General features: G+C 49.9%; 1 protein-coding gene across 5 annotated transcripts in view; it reads right to left on the bottom strand.

Annotated features, from left to right (window-relative positions):
• Positions 1 to 5,801: 5,801 nt before the first annotated feature.
• Positions 5,802 to 18,886, bottom strand: part of Flnb (filamin B) — a 151,545-nt gene continuing 138,460 nt past the window's right edge. For 2 of the 5 annotated variants that reach the window (XM_048356033.1, XM_048356029.1), the window contains 6 exons: positions 18,587 to 18,702; positions 15,239 to 15,371; positions 13,277 to 13,453; positions 9,169 to 9,387; positions 7,291 to 7,494; positions 5,802 to 6,320 (listed from right to left, as the gene is read on the bottom strand). In XM_048356033.1, coding sequence (XP_048211990.1) covers positions 6,133 to 6,320; positions 7,291 to 7,494; positions 9,169 to 9,387; positions 13,277 to 13,453; positions 15,239 to 15,371; positions 18,587 to 18,702 — 1,037 coding nt within the window. In that variant the 3' untranslated portion in view covers positions 5,802 to 6,132. The remainder of the gene's footprint in view (positions 6,321 to 7,290; positions 7,495 to 9,168; positions 9,388 to 13,276; positions 13,454 to 15,238; positions 15,372 to 18,586; positions 18,703 to 18,886) is intronic. The other 3 variants (XM_048356030.1, XM_048356031.1, XM_048356032.1) reach the window with 2 other exon arrangements.

The raw sequence follows: 18,886 nt of genomic DNA, 5'->3' as shown, positions 1-18,886 counted from the left end.
CCCATGCCTTGTATAAATCTCCTTTCTCTGTGTTTCATGCTATTCATCTGGTTGGTGCAATTCCTAGAACTCTGTTACTTGCTGGCTCTGCTTCCTGCCTGTGGCTTTCCTCTGCAGACATCCTACATTTCTGACTTTTCTAAGTTCCTTGGGTCTCAACTGTAGCTTAGGCTTCTTTCTTACAGATTCAGGAGTTACCTGCAGGAATCCTGCCTGTGGTATAGATCACCTGGCCATTCAGGCCTGTATTTGAAATGTGGGTGGAAACTCCCATGATCCTCATAACTCTGTAGTCTGTGGATGACTGACTTCTGGGATGGTTGAATGTGGGAAAATGCTTCCCTAGCTGCCCAGTCCAAATAGAGCACCCTTAGGTGCTCCTTTCCAAAAGTAGTCTTTAAAATAATGAGTTGAGCCCTTACGACTCATGCCTGTAATCTTAGCTATTCAGGAGTCTGAGATCTGAGGATCATGGTTCAAAGCTAGTCCAGGCAGGAAAGCCTGAGAGACTATCTCCACTAAACTACCATACACACACAAATACCAATAATAATAGAGTTAAAAATCTTTACACCCTTGAGCCTTCCATGGTGGACAATTTCTGAGATGCTCTCAAAGTATCTCTCCTATTGCCCCAATGCAAAGTACTTGGCTTTGTTCTAAGGGCCTTAATCTCCTTAGCAACCACACTTTTCTTAGATCCAATTTTATACAGGCTTTCTGAACAAACTCTTTCTCCCCTGCATTTTGCTCCCAGTTCTCACTCCTAAATCTGGCCCTTCCTGGATTCCAAGATGGTTGCAAATTAGCTGTGGGAGGGATGGCTCAGGACAAAGGACACAGGTACAACATGGAGGAGTGTAGGATGCCTAGCCTTTATCTAATCATTTTCCCAAAGCCCACCAGCTAGCATCAAGGCTGTGCAGGGATTGGGCGGGGGAGCATTTCATATGCATACCCTAACAACTCCAAAATATACACCATGTATTAGACACAAAACTCCTCTGGAGAGAAACCAGCACCAAGGGGGCCTGGGAAAGGTGGGGGGGGGTGCAGAAGAAAGCTCACCAGATGCTCCAATAGCCCCATAGGCCAGCCAGGCTCTCCTCACAGCCTTTACCTCCCTGACTGGGAGACCCGGTAAGGCCAGGAAGCAGCAGACTACCCAGAACGCTCTGTACTCACTCTGCTTGTGTGTGAGCTCACTTATTCACTGAACAAACATGAATTCTCTTGATCCTGTGCTAGGCACCAGGAACCAAGGTAGATGAGAGTCAGCCTACATGCTTTCTGAACCACAGTTTTACAGACCAGAAGTAAAAAAAAGAATCATAACTAGGTATGTGTGTGTGTGGCGGGGCTAGGGACACAATCAGAGAAGGCTTCCCAGGAGATGAGTCTTTGAATGGAGATCTAAACTAGGAACATGAGTTAGCCAGGCAGAGTTAGGGAATGATGATGTGGTCATTTGCCTTGAATGGCGATTCCCCAGTAATCTCCACATTTTCCACATGGAGAAAGTCATTACCTGTGCTGTTTCTACCAGTAGGTGGCAGAGCTAAGTCTGGAAGCTAGATCTGAGCCCTGGGGTGAACCTCTGCTTTTCACACAAGACCCCACAGCTACTCCTCTGGCTGGTAACTTGTAAATGGGCCTGATGACCCTGCCCAGACTTCCTTCAATTGAGCACCTCCTGCGAGGGTTCAGTACCAGCTGAAATGTCCACTGACTGGGGTGGGCAGTGCCTGACAGGGCAAGGCGTGGTGGTATCCTGGTGCTTGGGGAAGGCGGTGGTCAGGGCTGAGGGGAAGCCAACTGCAATAAAAAGCTTTTGGATTCTTTGTCTTGGGGAGATAAGCAAGTCCAAAGCTCAGAGCACCCTGGGATTCGTGCCACATGTCAGGCTCATAAATTCCCATCTCCTGTCTGCCTTTCACAACTCTCAGGAAGACAAAAAGGGTGTGAGAGGCGGGTGTGTCCCCCCCAAATTCCATGCACATGAGCTGGTGTCCGTGGGCTTGGGGACCCAGACAAAGCCCATACAAAGCAAAGAAGGAGCCTTTGTTGGGGGGAAAAATACCTCCTACTAGAGAGGAAAATTGAATCCAGGTTTCCTTGGGGCCTTCTCTGCCTCCAGCATGACATTTGTAAAAGAAAAAACCCAAAGAAGATAAATTTTAGGGAAGGAGTTTAAATTTGTGAACTAGGGACTGTAAAACCCCTTCCTCCATGGCGGGAGGGGAGCCTTGCACATCTGTACTCTCTGGAACCCATGGGCCAGGGATTGAGGAGGAAGAGTGCTTTGCTTAAATGAGCTTGTTCCCCATTTTCAAATTCAAGTTAGAGCACTCGTTCAGTTTCTTGCCTCTAGCTTGCTCATTTGTAAGGCTGAGCAATTTTCCAAGGGAAATAAAACTTTGAGCTGCCCAATTTAGTTTACACCAAAGTCATCAAAATGTGGCTTCAAGGCCCCATTTGAGCTCCTAAAACCAGGCAAGAGCTCACGGGTTTGCACTCTCACTGGCAACCAAGACAAATGAACACAGTATTTTCCTCCTGCCCTGAGTGGCAAAGGGAAGTCTGATGACCCAGAGTGAGTGCCGGGGCTAGAAAGGGCTGACCAGGCCGCCTCTGCCTGGCACATCCCCCTTTAACCTTCCCAGACCACCAGTCACAACCCAGTTATTTCCTGCCAGGAAAGGGGCAAGGCTAACCAGTGAAAACCAGGAAAGACCTGGCACCAGGCTGTCCTGGGATCAAGTTTCAAAGTTTTCAAGGTGTTTTCCCAAACAACTTCTGGTTTCCATAGCAGCCAAGCCCAGGTGCAGATAAGCGTGGCCCTCAACCCGCTGCCCAGTAGATGTGGCAGGCAGCTGTGGCCTTTCCAGGGGGATGTGCTCCAGGCGAGGCCCTCCCCCATCCCATGCAGGAGGCTGCCAGGTGCCAATAAGCAGCCAGGCCCCGCCTTGGGCAAGGGGCATCACCAACAGTTGTTGGTCCCAGAAGCAACAGAAGACACAGTCAGGTTCCTTTAGCTCCCAGAGAAAGGTGGGGTGACTTCCTGAGGATCATACAGCCCACTGAAACTCCGTGATACCAATTTCAAAATCCACATTGTGCACATACCAATGCTGCCTCCTCCAACAAACCCAGTCAGGTCTGGTGGGAAGAACAAGGCCTGTGTCCTGTGCTCCTGGGGCAGAGCCTGAATGGACGTGCCAGAAACCCAGGCCAGTCCTTCTGCATGCACCTGCAGAGGAAAACAAATTACTCGGATCCACAGCCAAGTGCCACAGGACACAAGGATTCTGTTTCCTTGCCTGGCTTTTTTGTCCCTACCCCAGATAGCAGTGCTTTGTGGGGCTCCAGCAACACCATCCATGCACCTGCTTCCTTGGTGGGGTGACCAGAGGCAGAGCTCCCGCTTTGAGGTCCAAAAAGCAGACTCTAGGACCCGTGTTGAAGTAAGCCCTGGGTTAACAGGGGTATGACCATTCCTGTTGGGTTTTGCCATCCTTTCTAATGTTGCCCAGGGATCAGGAGCAGGCGCCAGGAATATCCTAAGCACTGGGGCAGAGGAGAGGAGGGAGGGGCAGACAGCCCTGCTCTTCACGATGGTGGGAGGACTGGTGATAGGGACCTGATTAAGAACATTCCCGAAAATAAGGGCTTATGTAATTAGTGGGAAAAACCTTGCTCTGAGCTTGTCTCTCTGCTGTACTACGTCCAGCTGCTGCTCTACTACTACTTACAGCATGCCTCTACTTCTAGCTTCTTGCTAATTGGTGATTAACTCTCCTGGATTTGTCTGCTTGGGCTGGCCTGGCACTGTGACTCCCCAGGCCCCAGTCTCTCAAGTAGCTAGGACTATAGATGTGAGCTACCAGTGATTGACTCTTTCTCTTAAAAGCTACAGTATTTTCAGGTATGGTAGTGCATGTCTATAATCCCAGCACTGACAAGGTTGGGCATGTGCAGCTGGTTTACCTAGTGAGAGCTGGTCTTAAAAGAACAAGGCACAGCTGTGAAACCTAGCAGGGCTTCCTATGTGGTTTGGTGTTGGGGCCGACAGAGCTGCCTCTGAGTCCCCTGACCTCTCCCTGCATATAGAGAGGACAGGCTCAGGGTCTCAGCAAGATGCTTGCTCATGTCTTTGCAGCCAGGGTTTAAAAGAGCTGCTTAGTGCTCAAACCACTGATCCAAAAAGACACCACCCAGGGGGGTCCTGGTGGCTTAAGCCTATCTACTCAGTAGGATGTGATGAAAATATTGTGGTTCGAAGCCAGCCCCAGCAGGAAAGACTCTGATCTCCAAGCAACTACCAAAAAAAAAACAAAAAACCAGCCACAAGTGGAGCTGTGGCTCAAGTGATAGAGCACTGGCCATTCACAGAAAACTGTTCAGGGACAGCGCCTAGGCTCTGAGTTCATCAAGCTGCAGGATCAGCACACACATACACCACTAGAGAGTGCCATGGGAACTTTATGAAGCACATGTTTTATTTAATAAGTTATACGATACAATTTACAGTCGGCATTTGATTCCAGTTTGGCTTCCATACCCCCGTTTACAATGCCTGTGGTCCTTCCCCATTGGGCTTCGGTGCCTGGCCTCAGAGCCAGGGCACGCACCTCACCCTGTTTCACCTAGGATCACAGCAGCCACTTGCTCAGGGCTAAGCAGCAAATCGAGTCAACCCATCAGACCGCACAATGCCTCAGGGACAAAGTCTCCTGTTGCTTTAACTTCACCCTAAAGCCAGATCGAGTCTGAGGAAAGCCACAGAAAAATGCCCTGGGCCCCGCTGCGGGAAGCTTCACCTGCGCGCGCTTCCCTCGGGGCCCGGATGGAGGTCACTGTCGAAGGCGTGACCACCGGCAGCCCCACAGCTGTGGCTGTTTTTGCCAAATGGTCAAGAGATCACCAAGAAGCCACTCTCCCCCACCCACCCCCAGTTCCCTTTCAGGCCAAATGCCAGCAAGAAGTTCATTCTTTCCTATCTATATTCAAAAAATTCTTTTCCAGAAACCCAGGAGGCTGGCTGGGGTGTCAGTTATGACATGTGACAGGGGCTCCACACACAGAGCCATCTGAGATCTCGTAGGCTTTGGTAAGGCTGGCCAGGCTGCCAAACAGCTGGGGCATGTGTTTTAAAAAAAAAGGCTCGAGTGTGTTAGGAAGGATCTTTGGCAAGTGGGTGCTGCTTACCCCTGCACCATTTCCTTGGCTAAGGAAAGGAAATACAGAAACAGACCTGGAAACAAAAGCAGACACAAGGCTGCCAAAATAGTCGCTCTGACTGCAAGGGCAGGATCGCAGAGGCTGGGAAGAGGTACGGGGGAGCAGTGTGTCACTGGCATACTCTGCCCGTGAGGAAATGTCAGAAGGCCAGGGTGCATGATGGACCAGAAAGGGCACGAGGGGTGGAGGGTGGGGGGGTCAAACGGCGACCATCTGACAGGTCTTGCTTTACAGAATCCAGGCTCCTGGACTAGATCAGGCTGCTTTTAAGCCATCTCCTTTGCTAAATGACAACCTAAAATGAGGTCTCCTCTGCCCCTCCTGCGCCCCCCTCCCAGTCTTGTTTCAGAAGTGTTCAAGAGAGAACCAGCAGCGCGGGCTACCCAGCTCCATTTTTTTTTTTTTTTTTTTTGGCCAGTCCTGGGCCTTGGACTCAGGGCCTGAGCACTGTCCCTGGCTTCCTTTTTGCTCAAGGCTAGCACTCTGCCACTTGAGCCACAGAGCCACTTCTGGCCGTTTTCTGTATATGTGGTGCTGGGGAGTCGAACCTAGGGCCTCGGGTATACCGAGGCAGGCACTCTTGCCACTAGGCTATATCCCAAGCCCCCCAGCTCCATTTTTGAAGTCGGTCCTGCTGGTATTCTTGTCTGTCTGCAGTGAATGTGCCAAGGGTCCATTTGGAGGGGTTTGAATTTCTTGCAACTTTCCAAGGCAGCCCTCAAGAGGCAAGTCTAGAGCGAACTTCTGAAAGCACCTCGAATGGGCAATGTTGGGGGATGGGATTTCAGAGCCACCAAGAGGCCGAGGACATTATATAAAAATGAATTTACAAACAAGCCACAAATGCCACCACAAGAAGGATGCCCCCCCTAGGATTCCATGCGAACCGGTTTAAGGCACGGTGACATGAAAGGGGCTGCCGGGGATGTGCTCCTCCCCCCACTTCACAGCCAGGACATAATCCCCCCTCTCCTTGACGACGTATGTGACGTTGTACTGCTGGTTGCCTACGTGTTTCATGGAGACCTCTTCGCAGGGGGTGGTGGGCCCGTGGACCCCGATCAGCAGCATGTTGGAACCTGGAGGTAGAAGAAAATGACCGTTACTCAGTGCGACTGTGCCCGGGTCGGTGGACCGGGAGGGAGAGACCAGGAACTATTGGTTGAGCTCTTGCAGTGATGCTGGGGCCCCTTAGCAGGTGGCACAACATGGTGATGGTGAGCAGAGACCCAGAGCCAGTGGTGTGGCTCAAATCCCTGGCCTGCCACTTCCTGCCTGCGTGGCCCTGATGTGAAACTCACCTTCTCCCCACTTTAACCTCTCCACCTGCAAACCTGGGAGGACAAGAGCACCTTGTGTGGCCCACAGTAGAAGTGCTCAGCTTTTACTTAGCCAATAGCAAGATCTACAAAGTGTGGGCTGTTAGGATTTTTTTCATTAATTCTTACAAGGACCTTAAAGAAGGTACTTGGATCCCTATTTGGGATGAGGAGAAACTGACTTTTAGGAGATTAAATAACTTGCTTTGGGTCACTGCCCTAACGAGCTTTGCGAATGGATACATGGGTGAAGCAGAAGAGATGGTTTTCCAATTGATGAATAAATGAATGAATGAGTGACGCAAAAGTGCTGGGTTTCTAAGCCATGTGTGCAGGATGCGAGAACCTAGGTAACTATGGAGACCATAATCAAGACCCAAGTTCAAGTCGCACTGGAGCCATTCATTAGCTAAGAGAGAGAAGGGGCCAGGTAACTGATTTGGCGTTGCCATCTGTAGTGAGGCACTGTAACCTTCCTACTCTCCTTTGGGGCCCAGTGGAAGGATCGAGGCAAATGAGAGGAAATCATTTTCAAATACTGGGTGCAGGAGAACAAGGTAAGAAACATGGTTACTTGCAATTTGTGTGTGTGTGTGTGTGTGTGTGTGTGTGTGTGCGCATGTGTGCATACACTATAGAAAGTCTTGACAGGGAAGGTGAAAGTAGACGAGAATTGCAGCCTTCCCCCTCCCCCAGACCTGCATCACCCCAGCAGGCCCGAGCTGCCTACCAGCTTTGCTGCAGTCCACCAGGAAGGAACTCTTCTGGCCCACAAAGGCCTTGGACAGCCCTGCCCCCTTGGAGGTCACCTTGCTGGCGTCCGAGGAGGACTTGGGGATGGCACTATAGCAGGTCTCTGTTGAGGATCTGGTCACTGATTCCACCAGGATGGAGGAGGTCTCGTTGGCTGAGCCTGGGCTGACCAGACGCTGGCCTAGGATATGAGGGAAAAAGAGGCATAAATGGCCATACAAAGGCCTCAGCTAGAGGATGGGGAAGTACCCCATGCAGAAGTCCCCATGCCCCAACTCTTAGATACAAAAGCCACCGTGTCTGTAATCTCACTCCTCTTCTTTCTGTAGTGCTAGAGATTGAATGCGGGACCTTGCACATGTGAGACAGGAACTCTACCCACTGAGCTATGTCCTCAGCCCTGAGACATGGTTTCAGACAAACTTTGAACTTGCTTTGCAGCCCAGCTTGGCCACAAACATACCATCCTCCACATTCAGCTTACTCATAACTTTTTCCAAACTTCTTAGGATATGATTTTCTGGGCCAATGGGCCAGTATGGCCCTGGCTGACAAGGCCTAAAACTCCCTCCCATCTAAAGACACACAACCCTGTAGAAATGACATCTTTCCATTAGTGTAAACTGTTCATACAAGCAGTGCGAACATCTCAGAAGACAAAAATAACAAAATACCCTCGCTGGTTATATGCATGTGAGAATTCTTCTGAGTTTTCTAACTTTTTTGAGCTGAACTGCTTACAAATCCTGGCATGTGGGAGAGATTTACCACATATTCATGGAGGTGGTCTTGGCTGAAGAGTATGAAGTCCTTTTTAATGTGTGTCATTTTCCAGTATTTTAAGAGAGGCATATATTTACAAGTTTAATAGCACTGTTGGATTATTTCAAAAATGAAGGTTAGAAACAAAAGGATCTTATAAAGCAATTGCAAGGGTTACTCTGAACAAAACAATATATGTACTCCAAAAAACATCCCAATGAAAGCTCTTGATGCAATTAACAGATACTTTGAGAAAATGGCAGGAAAATAAAACAGGCTCTGTTGGTGAAGGGGGTGGAGGGCGAGCACTAAGGGGAGAAGGTGAATGAGAATGAACATGATTGAAGTACTTTCTTTGCATGTATGAAAATAAAGCAATGAAACCTGCAGAAATGGTTTTAACAAGGAAGAGCGGGAAGGGGGAGGGTGATAGAGTGGCTGAGGAAGACATGTTGTCTGCGTGTATGGAAATGTCATGACAAATAATGTATGCTAATAAAAACAATCAGGTTTTTTTCAGGTCCTAATTAAACCAATACATAAGGTCACAAATGTGTTAACATTTCTTCTTTTTCTGTCAGAGACCATCTAACATCTTTTGGGGGGGGATGGTGTTTGAGTTTCAACTCAGGACCTTGAGCTTGCTAGGCAGGCATTGAGCCATACCTCTAGCCTTCTTTTGCACTGGTAATCTTTGAAATAGGGTCTCAATTCCTGCCTGTACTGCGATCTGCCTATTTAGCTGGGGTGACAGGTGCTACTGGGCCAGCTATGGGTTGAGAAGGGGAGGAACTTTTCTGCCCAGGCTGGCTTCATACCATGATCCTCTCATCTGAGCCTTCCAACTAGCTAGGTATAAGCCACTGGTACCTGTCTTAGTATCCTTTCTCAGTTTTTACACACAGTCATTTTGGAAACATATAATTCCAACTTTTTAACAGTGCGGTTTCTGACATACCATTTCTTTCTATTCAAGATTCAAAGTAGACTCAACATATTAAAAAAAAAATCAGCTGTAGTTTCTACTGTTGTTAATTTGATAAGACCAGTTCCACAGGGTAGAGCAAAAGCCCCTAAGATGGCTCATCATTACCTGTCACTTTGGCCTTGAAGGGACTGCCCATGATGTGGTTGGGCCCACCATATTTGACACTGATCAGGTAGTTTCCAGGGGCCATGGGTGTGTACATGACTTTGTACCCTTCTGGGGTTTCCTGGCAATCCATTTTGACCTTAGATGGGCCTTCAATGGTGATGGATAAGGTCCCTGGGCCTGCCCGGGTGGTGTTGATGAAGAATTCAGATTGGATGCCTGGGAGAGAGAAGATGGGATGCATGTGGATGGTTTAAAGGGAGACAGGGGTATGGACTGGGGAGGGTACCTGAGGGAGATGAAGCAGTGGGGAGACACACTCACTCACACACATGTGCGCACGTGCACACACTCACACAGTCCCCTCATGAAGCACTTGCCTTGGTGGCATGGGAATCCACTGGCACTAGCTCTAAGCTAGTGGGAGCCATGGGGCGATAACTCCCATTCCCAGCCTGGGACAGGAATATGGCTGACATTTCGCCCACTGACATCGGCTGCCTGAACACTCTGTTCTCTCCTCTGCACATGAGCTGTGCAGAGCGTGGAGACTCTGAATCAGGGTGAGCCTGAAGTGCTGTCGCAGCTGCCAGGGCCTGGCTCTGCCTCAAAGGCACAGGAGAAGCGTGGGCCCTCTGCCCTTTCCCTTCTCCTCTGGGTAGACTGAGAGAAGCCAAGGAGGCCTAGCACCTCCTCTCATCCTCCTCAGGCTCCCTGTCCCAGACACCATGCGGAGGCCTGGGCCAGGCACTGGGACTGGCCAGCTCACCCACTGTGCCATGAATGCCAGCAAGCAAAGCAGGAACAAAACAGCAGCTCCTGCTGAGCACAAAACCCCACAAGGCCTCTGGTTTTGCACGCAGCTGCACAGGATCCTTCTGCAGTGGCTCCAGGTTCACAAAGGGAGGTTCAGCCTCCTGCCAATCATGATGCATCACTAGAAAATGGTGGGCTGCAAAGGCCCTGCTGCCTGTCTCGCTCCACTACTAGATGGACAGTGGGGTTCCCTCCGTAGCCCCAAGACACCTGAATGCAGACATCTTGCCTGGTGACAGAAGGAAAGATAAAAGAGGTGCTCCTGCCTGAGCCCCAGCTCCATAAAAGTTCCCATTCCAGACCAGAGGGGAACAAGGAGGTCAGGAGGGCTGGGCTGCTGGGCTGGCCGCACACCCAGTGCGCATCCTCAGCAGTGTCCTCTAGGGGGCGCCCCCAGCACAGCATCTCCACACAGCGCCGCGCCACAGGCTGAGCTGCCAACCCAGCTGGGACATATTTTGGTTTAATTATAGCTCCTGGGCCAGAGAAAGAATTATTGTTCTGGTTATCAATAAAACAAAGGAGCTGCTATTGTGTGACCCTCAAACACAACCCAGCTGTTTCTGAAGGCTCTCCAGGCTGGGATCTCCAAGTTCTCCCCACTGTCTGGGTCTTGTCACGACCTCTTAATCGATGAAGTGAATAAGCCCCTCCGGCAGCGGCTGCAGAGGTTAGGGGATGGGAGGATGGGAAGGTGGGGGGTGGGACAGCAACAAAGGGGCCAGGAAGCGGCTGTAAGATGGTGATAAGGAGATATTTTTTAAAAGTCAAGTTGAAAGGCTACAGTAGAAAGACACTCTGCCCTCTTGAACAAGTGGCTTCATTCCTGGTTAAAATCAATTCATTGTGACTGTGATAGCCTGGAGGGGCTGAGACCAGGTTCATGGAATGAAATGGGGTATTACAGGATGAGAGCTACCTGGTGGTCACCTCCTTTCATGCTCCAAACAAGCCAATTACTCTCATATTATAGAAAAGGAAGTGGAGACAGAGAGGCCAACTAAGTCCTCCACCACCATACAGCTAGGCTCAGCACAAACAGGACTTAGATATAAGTGTCCAACATAGAGCTAAGAAGACAGGAGAGAGAAAACCCAGCTTGAAGCTCAACCCATCATCCTAAAGCATGGCAGTCTTCGCCTCCCAAGGCTGCTCCAAATTGTCTGGAACTCCCAGGTCTAACTCCTGCCCTCCACCCCTGGGGCAGTCCTGCCTTGAATTCTCCACATTCTCTGCTTCCAGATCTGCAGAAGGCACCAAAGCTGGGGCCAAGAGATACAGCAAACCCACCCAGAAAAATACAAGGCCATTTGCAAAGGTCAGGCTGCCAGCCCTCCGGGGGCCAAGCCGATCCCTGCGCATTGCATTCGGGCTGCAGCTGTGTCATCTCTGGATGGAGAGTTGGGAAAAAAGCCTGGGAGCAGGAGGGCTAGAAAAACACAGCGCCCTGCCCCTGACAAGAGCAATATTTACACAGGGCTGAAATGGCCGAGAGCTCCAGCAAGAACAGTACTTGCTGCACACAAACCCAAGCTCTGGAGGTGTGCAGGCTTCCCTAGGCAGTGGAGAGAAATAGACTGGAGAAGGGCTGGACCAGCACCTGCCTGCAGGGGGTCACATGGCTCTGGCCAACCTGGGAGACCCCAAGACCACCTCTGGGGCAGGGATGGAGACTTGCTACACTGCCAGAACCCCATCAAGCCCTTGATGGACCCCAGGTCTCCCCTGCACCCCAGAAACCACTATAAGCATCTGGGACAGGTGCCCTGGGTTGGCACACCCCACAAAGCAGGCGGGGGTACACTGGGGCAAGCAACTGCTTAGGAAAGGGGTGAAGCTCAGAGACTAAGACTCAAGCTTCAAGGTGATGCATGGCCCTGCCTGATCCCTGGCTCTCTCTTAGCTGAGTGACTGGCCTCTGTGCCTCATTCTCCCCATTTGTACAGTGGTCATTACCCAAGCCCTCCCCCCACCCCGCCAAGGGGACAGTGGCTGGGCCAGTATGGGAGGAAGCCAATGTGGATGCACCTGGGAAGGCTGGCAGCACCCATGTCACCCTTCTCCTCCAGAGGGTGGGGTTCTCCAAGGCCGCTGCTTTGGCCAGACTCCCTGGCAGCTGGCCAGTCACTCCTGAAGCTGGGCTCACTAGCTGCCAGGACACCGGCTCTCTAGAGCTGGATGCCAGGTGACCACGGCACATGTGGTCTGCTCCATGCCACCTGTGGCAGGGCGCAGGCTAAAAGGGGGCATGCAGGTGTGAGGCAGCTCCCAAAGAGAGGCTCAAGGAAGACCAAATGCGAGCCAGGTCCACGCTGGGACTTGCCCTGCAAGATGCCAAGCTCCCACCTTAGCATCTTCCAAAACAGACGCGGCGGACCTCAGTGGTGCCTGTCCCTAGCTGACTCCACCGTCAGCTTTAGATTCAAGGTATGCAGACTCACAGCAGCCAGGGAAAGGGTAGAACTTGGGCTCGGACATGGAAAGTCCCTTACGAGGTCCACTCAAAAACAGCAAGCTGCATCCTGCCCCACTGATGCAATGAGAAGACCTCTGCAAAACCCAAGCCCTCCCTTTGAGTGTCTGTCTGCCAGTGGAGCCCCCAGCTGGCCAACCAGGCCACAAAGACAGATGGGAAGCAGGCAGAGGGAAAGGAGCCGTGTAACATGTAAAGGAAGGAGTCCTGGGCTGCAGGGACCTACCGCTCCCCTGTCTGTGTCTTCCCAGTCAGAGGGGCGAAGATTGGAGCCAAGCTTGGAGAGGAATTGTGGATCACTCCAGCCTGTTCTCTGTGGGGAGCAGAGAGCACAAGGAAGAGGAGACAGCTAGGAGAGGTCTTTGATGGTTTGTGGGAGGGAGGGAGGGAAGGAGGAAGGGAGGAGGAGGAGGAGGAGGAGGAGGAGGAGGAGGAGGAGGAGGAGGAGGAGGAGGAGGAGGAGGAGGAGGAGGAGGAAGAGGAGGAGGAGGAAGAAGAGGAAGAGGAAGAGGAAGAGGAAGAGGAAGAGGAAGAAGAGGAAGAAAGCTCCTAGGAAGCCTGCAAGATGTATTGTGAATTCTGTGCAGGCAAAGAAAGCTCACAGAACAAATGCCACTGGGCCACCTCTAGCCCCAAGGGTGGAGGGAGTTGGGGAAGGAAGGCATGAGGCCCCAGCACACAGTCCTGGCCTCCAGGTCCTCGCTCTGGATTTATGTATCAGGGTTGTTAAACCTCATCTCCCATCTGTGGTTAGGAGAGGCCTCCGCCTGGCTCTGCCGAGGAGCCGGCTCAGGTGAGGATGGTGGGCCGCGCTGTTACCTGTGGTGCCCCCCTCGAGGCCTGCGCCGTAGGCAGACACCAGGGCAGGATTCCCTGCTTGTCCGGGCTCCCCGACGCGCACTTTGAAGGGGCTTCCGACCACGTGGCTCCCATTGAACTTGACATCAATGGTGTGGACGCCGTTCTCGTGGGGGATGAAGCGCACGGCATACTTATCTAGGAGAAGGAGCAGAGGCACAGGGTGAAACCAGGCCAACGCACAGCACGGAGTGAGGTGAGGACAGAGGATCATGGGCCAACCTGAGCCTGGCACCGAAGACCCCAGCTGGGCTTCGCTGTGTGTCCCTACTCACATCTCACATTCAGTTTCCCACTCTTCCCCAGGGCCTCAGAACTCTCTTTATGAAGAGCTCGCTTCTCACAACATTTCCCTCTTTGGAAACTTGAAGGGGAACAAAATGGTTCCAGCTGGCACTTGACTGCCTTTCCCAAGCTCAATGCGAGCAACTGTTCTGCAAGGCAGCGGCCGGGCTCTTGAGCAGTGTGTTCTGGCTCACAAGGAAGCGGGCACCTTGGCCGCTCGTGCCCCAGTCACCCTGTGACCATGCCAGCCTAGGGTGCAGAGCCCTCCCGCTTCTCAGCCCCTCCCTGGCTCCTTCAGAACCTGGGACTCAAACCTTCTCCTCAGGTTCTCTCCACAGAGACAAAATCACCCTCAATACTGCCCTCCCCCCCTAAGCTGACCCCACTCTTAAAGCCAATGTGCTTCAGGAAGGTGGAGCCCACCCCAACACCTAGGTTCCTGGACATCAGATGGGGGAAAATCTCTGCTTCCCTAAGCCTAAATCAGTGTATGGCATTTTCTGAGCCATAGGAAGTGGCTCTGGAATGGGTCCAAGTTCATTGAAATGGGATGCACCTCTCTCAAGACTTCTGGGGAAAGTGTCCCAGAAGAGAACTTCTCTTGATGAGTCTGGTCTGTAGATGGAATATCAGGTGCTACGGCAGCTATATTGCCACCAAGAGGAAGGCCAGCCTCAGACTAAGGCCCACAAAGCAAAAGAAAGAGTAAAGGTCTTGGCAAACTGAATGCTCTAAAGTGAATGACCAAATCAAATCACTGCTAAAAAGCCACACAGGCCCTGAACTTTCTAGTCCTATGAATTACTAGGCCTATTCAGTTTAATTGGTTCAAGTTGGGCATTCTATAATTTAAAACTCAAATTGTGGAACACTGGTGATCTTAAAATGAGATTCAAATACCACCTGAGGATACAGATACCAACTTCACTTACTGCTGAGTCCTCTGAGAAGTCCTCCTGACCTCACCAAGGCAACGCCTTTCTCTGACATATTCCCCATCTGCTTCTCATCTCCAATGAAACACCAGGAAAAAAAAATCTAGATTCTCTCTCTTTTTTTTTTTTGTGTTGGTTGTGGGACTTGAACTTGGGGCCTGGGCACTGTCCCTGAACTCTTTTTGCTCAAGGCTAGTGTTTGACCACTTTGAGCCAGAGCACCACTTTCAGTTTTCTGGTGGTTCATTAGGAGACAGGAGTCTCGTGGGCTTTCCAGCTTGGGCTGGCTTCAAACCTTGATCCTCAGATCTCAGCCTTCTGAGTAGCTAGGATTACTGTTGTGAGCCGCCAGCGCCAGGCTCTAGATTCTATTTTTACAGGTGAACAACTTGCCTTTTTCTCAGTGTATGTAAGGTAAGATCAAAATGTCCTTCATTATGTCATAAAGTCAATAATGAAATAAAAACCCGAGACAAATAGAGCGATGAATGTATGTAAAAGGGCAAAGTAAGAGAGAGTAAGGCAGAAATTAAAGGAGGAGCAGCATTGCTTGTCCAAGTTCAGAGGTTCCATGTTCCCAGCAAACCTCTTTCTCCTCATTTATAAACAATGTGTGGCAGCAAGTTCATTGGCAGCCGTGAGCGCGCTGCCACCTCCCCTGGGAGGCACAGCTGCAGGCACCCCCACACCAGCCCATGCTTACCTGGCTCCAGCTCGGACACGTGGCATTCTTCCACAGCTCCCGAGGGGCTATGCACCTTTGCATCAATCTTGCCTTTTGCGCCATTCAACCTTATAGCAAAGGATGCTGGCTGGTTCACTTTTAATCCTGATTCCTGAGAATTCAATGTATTAGACAGGTTATGGTGCTTGGTGCTCCTGTCTAGTGCCATACACTGACAGGGCCTGGGAGTTTGGGTGTCAGTGCTTATGCAAATAGGCCTACAATAGTACCCCATATAACATCTGAGAACCAAGGAGGCCACATTGCACATTTCCAATATAAAATATGTATATGTCTATGCAGAAACACCCATCTGCTATTGTATATTCAAACCATCATGACTCAGGCTATAAAGAGACACGCAAGTCAAGAGGATTATAGTCTGATTACAGCCTCTCAAATAAGCTCCATGCAGGCTAGAAAAACCAGGTAAAAAACTAGGAGCCCATTTTATGAGGTGCTGTAGACAGGGATGAGAACTCATTAACATATACATTACTGTTGTCCAATCTCAAGGATAGGAATGGACAAAATGTCAAATGTAACAGGCTTTACATGCAAGGCTGGATCTTGGTTTACTATTGCTTCCTACAGATAAAACTAAGTTATTGCTAGGAGCTGTGGGTCACTTCTGTAATCCTAGCTACTCAGGAAGCTGAGATCTGAGGATCCCAGTGCAAACCCAGCCCTGCCATACAAATCTATGACAGATTCATCTCTAATTTGGGCAGCAAAAAGTCACAAATAGAGGGGTGGCTCAAATGGGAGAGCATCAACCTTGAGCGAAAAGCCAAGTGAGACAACCCAGAGGGCAAGGCCCTGAGTTCTAGACCCAGTATCAGCACAGACACACACAAAAACCTAAGCTGTTGAATCTCTGAGTCTCAGTTTCCACATCTGTAAAATGGATGTCATAACTGAATCTATCTCAGAGAACAAAGGAATTTTGCAAGTGCAACACTCAGCCCATAGCACAGATCATAAAAAGTCAAGAATTAATATGCTTTTTGATATGCCTGTTCTCATTTCAAAGCGAAGAAATGGAGCTTCTGCTTTTCCCGAGGTCAGTTTCACTTCTGTACTTTGCTGTAGAAAGGTTATGTTCTTGGAGGAGGGGATGGAGAATGTAGGGACAAAGATGACAATCAGGTTTGTCAGGCAGTGGGACTTGAACTCAAGTCCTTCTGCTTGCTAGGCAGAAGCTCTACTACTTGAGCTACCTGAGGATCTTGTTAATAAAATGCAGGATCTGACCCATACTAAGTATGCAGGTCCAAGGACTACATCTTAACCATACAGCTCTAAAGTTGTGCTGCCCAAGTGAGTGCCACTAGTCACATATAAACAAAACATGTAGTTCCTCTAGTCAAAAATCAAGTATTCTGTAGCCATATCGGCTAGGGACCACTACCATATGATAGTGACTTCCATTGCTGTAGAATTTTGTTGGGACAAGCTGCCTACAGGTTAGATTCTGAGCAGGTCAGAACACAAAATTAACGATTCTTTGATGACCGGATTTTCCTATTCCACTCTATCACTGATAAGGCATCAGTCAACCCCAATATTCTACAAAGTCTCAAAAGCAAGCTCGCCATGCATGCCTCTCTTGTTTAACTTACACCAGATGTTGCTGCTCAAGCCTCCACAGAGGCTCTGATAAATAATTCACACATCCGTCAGCGTCAAATGACCCAGTCAGAACAGGGACCAGGCAGACCTGCAGGCCCATTTTGCTGTAGCAACTGGATACAAATGCATGAAATACGGCCCACTGCATACTTACTTAAATATTTATGGCCGAACTGTGATGCAAAGACTACAGAAAAGCTTTCTGGAGGTGTTTTCTCCAAACCAGATCCTTTTGGGACAGAATCATTTGTTACCTGAATCCGCTTGCCACTAAATCCTCAAGAGGGAGATAAACGCCTCTGAAGATCCTTAAGAAATCTTCGAGATGCGTGAAGGCAGCTCTTTGCCCTCAACAAATGCTGGGTTTATTTCCCTCCACAGGATTTAGGCAAGTTGGCCACAAAAGAAACTTCTGTTAGAAAGCCTTTAAATGAAACACAAGAAAAACATCTCTACCACAGTGACCAGCCAGGACCCTGGTTCTCCGGATGAGGCCTCTTCAATCTGTGGGCTGGGATTCTGGTTTTTTCCCTACACCAACCGACTAAGTTGGGACCTCAACATGTGAACCCCAAGCAGATGAAAGTAGATCTCACCAATCTAAGAGTCTAAGATTCGACTCAGATCCAGAGCTGGAGACAGCTAAAGGCGATTTAGAAAGCCCCTCAAGGAAAAAAAATTCTACGTTGGGATTCTGGTGTTATTCAACAACCCAAATGCTTCTCCTGATTTGGACAAATGATTTTTTTTTTAAATTTTCTGAGCAAAAGATGCAAAAACATTCCTTCCCCAGACCTTTTGGTTTGGCTGGGGTGCCAAGGCCACCTTGCACTAAGTGATGGGAGTGGTGGTTGGGAGAGGCTGAGGTTGTAGCTGTAGTCAATAGCACCACAGACACCTCCCTAACTGCTTCCCAACTTCCATGAATCTTTGCAGCATCTTTTATTTTGTGTGTGTGTGCCAGTCCTGGGACTTGAACTCAGGGCCTGGGTGCTCTCCCTGAGCTTTTGTGCTCATAGTGCTCTACCACTTGAGCCACAGCTCTACTTCCAGCTTTTTGGTGGTTAATTGGAGATAGGTCTCATGGACTTTCTTGCTTGGGCTTGCTTTGAACTGTGGTCCTCAGATCTCAGCCTCCTGGGTAGCTAGGATTACAGGCGTGAGCTAGCAGCACCTGGCTTATACCATCTTTAAGATGAGGTGAAGAGAGTTCACTCAGCCAGCTGCTGCAAGGATCCACTGAAGTAGCCTTGGCACAGTTACTTGCACATTGACTATCAATCATCCTCATAAATAAATTGCAGTAAACTTCCCTGTAGAAAATAAAGCCAACCAGAGCAGGCTAAAGTGACTGGACTGTTCAGTTTTGTCTGTTCTGTTTTGAAAGCTCTCCTTATCCCTTCACCAATGATTAACAGGCTTCCTTTGTTTTCTCTTGAATAAATATTTAAAAGCAAACTTGGCCACAGTGAGGTGTATTGAATGTGTCTGTTTTTACTGGTTCCAACTGTCTTCTGCCCTAAGGATGTAGAGAGGTGACCCTGCCATTAGAATGTTCTCCTACAGCTGGCAACACCTGAAGTCACAAGGTAGCCAGGGCGCGGGCACCCGAAAGGGATTGAAGTGGCCTCAGGAGTGCAGGGGTCTCACTGGTCAGCGTGCGGCCAAGGACATAGATGCTTCCTTGCGTCTCACCTGAAGGCTCATAACAGTGAGGCGTCGGGCATCATCAGAGGGGGCAATGATGGGCACCAGGTAGGGGCTTTCAGGGATGTGCTCATCGTTGAACTTGATAGACACCTCGTAGTTACCTGTTGGGACAAGAAAGCCCTGTTATTTCAGACATTCTGGAAAAGTGATTCCAGCATGGCCTCTCACTCTTCGTTTCAGAGATTAGCCCTCTTCAAGACCACAGCTGCTGGGTGGGAAGAGGGGCCACTGAGCCAGGCACTGGGTCTAGCATCCTAGCTACTTAGGAGGTTCAGATCTGAGGAA

The sequence above is a fragment of the Perognathus longimembris genome, chromosome 10 (genome assembly GCF_023159225.1).
Source record: "Perognathus longimembris pacificus isolate PPM17 chromosome 10, ASM2315922v1, whole genome shotgun sequence".
NCBI classification, from domain to species: Eukaryota; Metazoa; Chordata; class Mammalia; order Rodentia; family Heteromyidae; genus Perognathus; species Perognathus longimembris.
The sequence above is the reverse complement of the archived record's forward strand: the minus strand, read 5'-3'. Positions and strand labels throughout refer to the sequence as shown.